The sequence below is a fragment of the Apium graveolens genome, chromosome 8 (genome assembly GCF_009905375.1).
Source record: "Apium graveolens cultivar Ventura chromosome 8, ASM990537v1, whole genome shotgun sequence".
Classification (NCBI taxonomy): domain Eukaryota; kingdom Viridiplantae; phylum Streptophyta; class Magnoliopsida; order Apiales; family Apiaceae; genus Apium; species Apium graveolens.
This window is the reverse complement of record NC_133654.1, coordinates 6011719-6014593: the sequence shown is the minus strand read 5'-3', so window position 1 is coordinate 6014593 and position 2875 is coordinate 6011719. Positions and strand designations below refer to the sequence as shown.

Here is a 2875-nt window from a genome sequence, read left to right as displayed (position 1 = left end):
AAAGATAGGTAGTGAAGACCTATTCAAATTTTATTTTTTGGATTCCAAAGTTGGTTCTCAATTTTACTCTTGTGAGACTGTATTTTATCCTTGTTGAACTAAATAGAGCCTGCCCCATTCATAGGTGAATGAGAATAAAGTTTTGATTAACCCCAAGTGAAAAACTTGCCTCAATAATATTTTGACAGAGCCTTTTATTTGAATGGGTCCTAATTTGAAAAACGTAAAACAAAGACCAAACTAGAATCTGTTCTCAAGCGATTCTTTGTGTGTTTCTAGGTACTGAACTATAGAGTGGCATCTCCTCTTGCAATCGTAGACACATCTTGCTACTCTATGCCGATGAGATGAAATATAGAAAAATGAGTTATATTTTAATTTCAACAGGTATTTATAATGCAAAATTGTGGATGGTTTTCGACTTATTGATCATAATGTTACCACCTTACCGACGAGAGGAGGTGAACCGGAGTTATATACACGTCGACAGTGAGTAGGATAAGGAATCGAGCATTCCTTCTTAAACTAAGGTGTTAGAAATGGAATGGAGGAAAAAATGAAATATGCGTGAAGAATCATACATATTATAGTTCAAATTTCATTCCGTTGCCTCCCTTTTCATTTATCCCAACCAAACAGAACATAGTAGTCTCCGCTTCTTCGTTCTCTGTATGTCCCCGACCATTAGGATTCCCCAGACTCACAAACTGTTGACGAAAACAAAGAGTACATTGTTAGTTGCTGCCCCTTGTACAAATCCAGTTTGCAAATGCTTTATGACAAAGATCATTAGTAGTTACCTTGATCACCATAGAGGCACTCACAAAAACAAACAAGTAAACAGCAGACAGATGATCATTCATGAAGACGTCGACAAAAGCATAACCAATCAGAAGAACTGTGGCATTATCAATAACATTTGCCGATACACCATCTATATCATGAAGTGAATAGAACAGCACCTGGGAAATCAGTATAAAGCCGATACGATAGCGAATCTGGTCATGCAATAGGAAGTAAAACACAAAGTGTATACTTCGAACTGTTAAGAGCCCTCTACAGGCATTGTGCATCCTGCTTAAAACCATTTCAACTGCCCCCTTTGGAGGTAGAATCTCAATGCAAAACAATACAGGGCCACTTACAAGAACAGACAGAGATAAGTACCCTGCCTCATCAACATAGTTAGTATCTTCTGAATGTCTGGGAATTAAGGTAAAGATGGACATTACCACTGATAAGAAAAGCATGAGCAACAGAATTGATTTTATCTTGAACATCTAGCAAAAAAAAAAAAGAAATCCCATCAGAAACCAATCAAAGGGAAATGAAAGGTAATAAATCATAAACTAATTTAAACCTCTCTCATCTTTATACAAGAATAATTTACATTTCTCAATCTAATCAAATACTCTATCAGTTCCGCTGGATTGTTAACATTGTTCAATTATGTTAATTTGAACAATGTTAATAATTCAATGGGACGGAGGAAGGTAATAAAACATAAACTAATTAAACCTCTCGCATCTTAATACATGAGTATTTTACGTTACATAATCTAATCAGGAACTCTCTCGGTTCCATTGGATTGTTAACATTGTTCAATTATGTTAATTTGAACGACGTTAACAATTCAGTGCGACGGACTACGAAGACAATACTATTGAAGCAAATATGTTATGTGGAGTATTAAATAAACAAATATCAAAATAAATACGAAAGAGAAACAAAAGAGTGTGTGGGTGTTTTAAATTAAGTAATAATTTGGGGGCATTAGGGCCATACCTTGAAGTGTTGAAATGCTTGTTGTAGTAGAATGGAGGAATACATTAGTGAAGAAGAGCAACTTTTGAAAGAGACCAACAAAAATAATGAACTCTTTTGGGGAGGTCTGGATCCTGTGTCTACATTGGCACCGTAAACAACTTACTGAACACATGCCCCATATTAATTTATTAAGGAACATATTCAACAAAGCTTTCAATAATGACAAAAAATGTTACCCGTGCCTTTGTCAACAGGGCACCTCTATACATCCCACGTTGTAAGAAAACCTTGAACCTCACTGGTTAACTGATTTTAATGAGCACCACAGCAAGAAAAACAAATATTTCTGACCGACTATTTTTTAATAGAGTTTAAGTGACCACTTTATCAATTGACTCTTATTTCCGACTGAGTAAACTCATTTTTGATAGGCCAAAATATACGTTTTTCCTGTAGCACAAGACTTTATTATAGTTTTTTTTGACAAATATGGCTGATAGGCTTATAAATGAGTTATAAATTATCGGGATGAGCGAGAATTGAACCCAAAATCTAAAACGACTAAAGGATAAACTCTTAATCAAGCTATACAATCGTACAATCGTGCTAGATAAATTTTTTTGTGCACGATAGGTAGGGACTCTATTATAGTTTATTTAAATGAAGTACTCCTACCTAGTGATGATGAAAACTTGTGCATTTGTAGTATGTATACAAGTTTCAATGGATGACAATGAGTGAAACAATAAAAAACGATCAAGATATAAAAAAAATTATAATTTTTTTTTATTTTATTAAAAAGGTCGTCATATATCTTCGGTTCTTAAATTTTGGATTTTTTGTGCGTCTCGCATTTTTGTGATCATAACCGTTAATTTGTGACGGAGAGAGTATCATATTTAAGTAGCAATGGGAACGCATCAGTCATGGTCCGTTGGAATCAGCTATTCTCCTGGATCGCAAGTCACAACTACCATCTCCAATCGTGTAACATGATGTATGTAATTGTAATGAATGCGACGGACAATTATTACCCTCGTGAAACTGGTGGCTTATAGTATCAAATACTATGGTTTTCATTTTTTTTATTTAGAGAATCCACCATCGC

General features: G+C 34.7%; 1 protein-coding gene across 1 annotated transcript; it reads right to left on the bottom strand.

The window, feature by feature from the left end:
* Positions 1–355: 355 nt before the first annotated feature.
* Positions 356–1976, bottom strand: LOC141676732 (uncharacterized). The gene is made up of 3 exons (XM_074482436.1): positions 1786–1976; positions 801–1280; positions 356–707 (listed from the first exon to the last, which is right to left on the bottom strand). The coding sequence occupies exons 1-3, from the start codon at positions 1828–1830 to the stop codon at positions 585–587; spliced, it is 648 nt and encodes a 215-aa protein (XP_074338537.1). The 5' UTR covers positions 1831–1976; the 3' UTR covers positions 356–584.
* Positions 1977–2875: the final 899 nt, after the last annotated feature.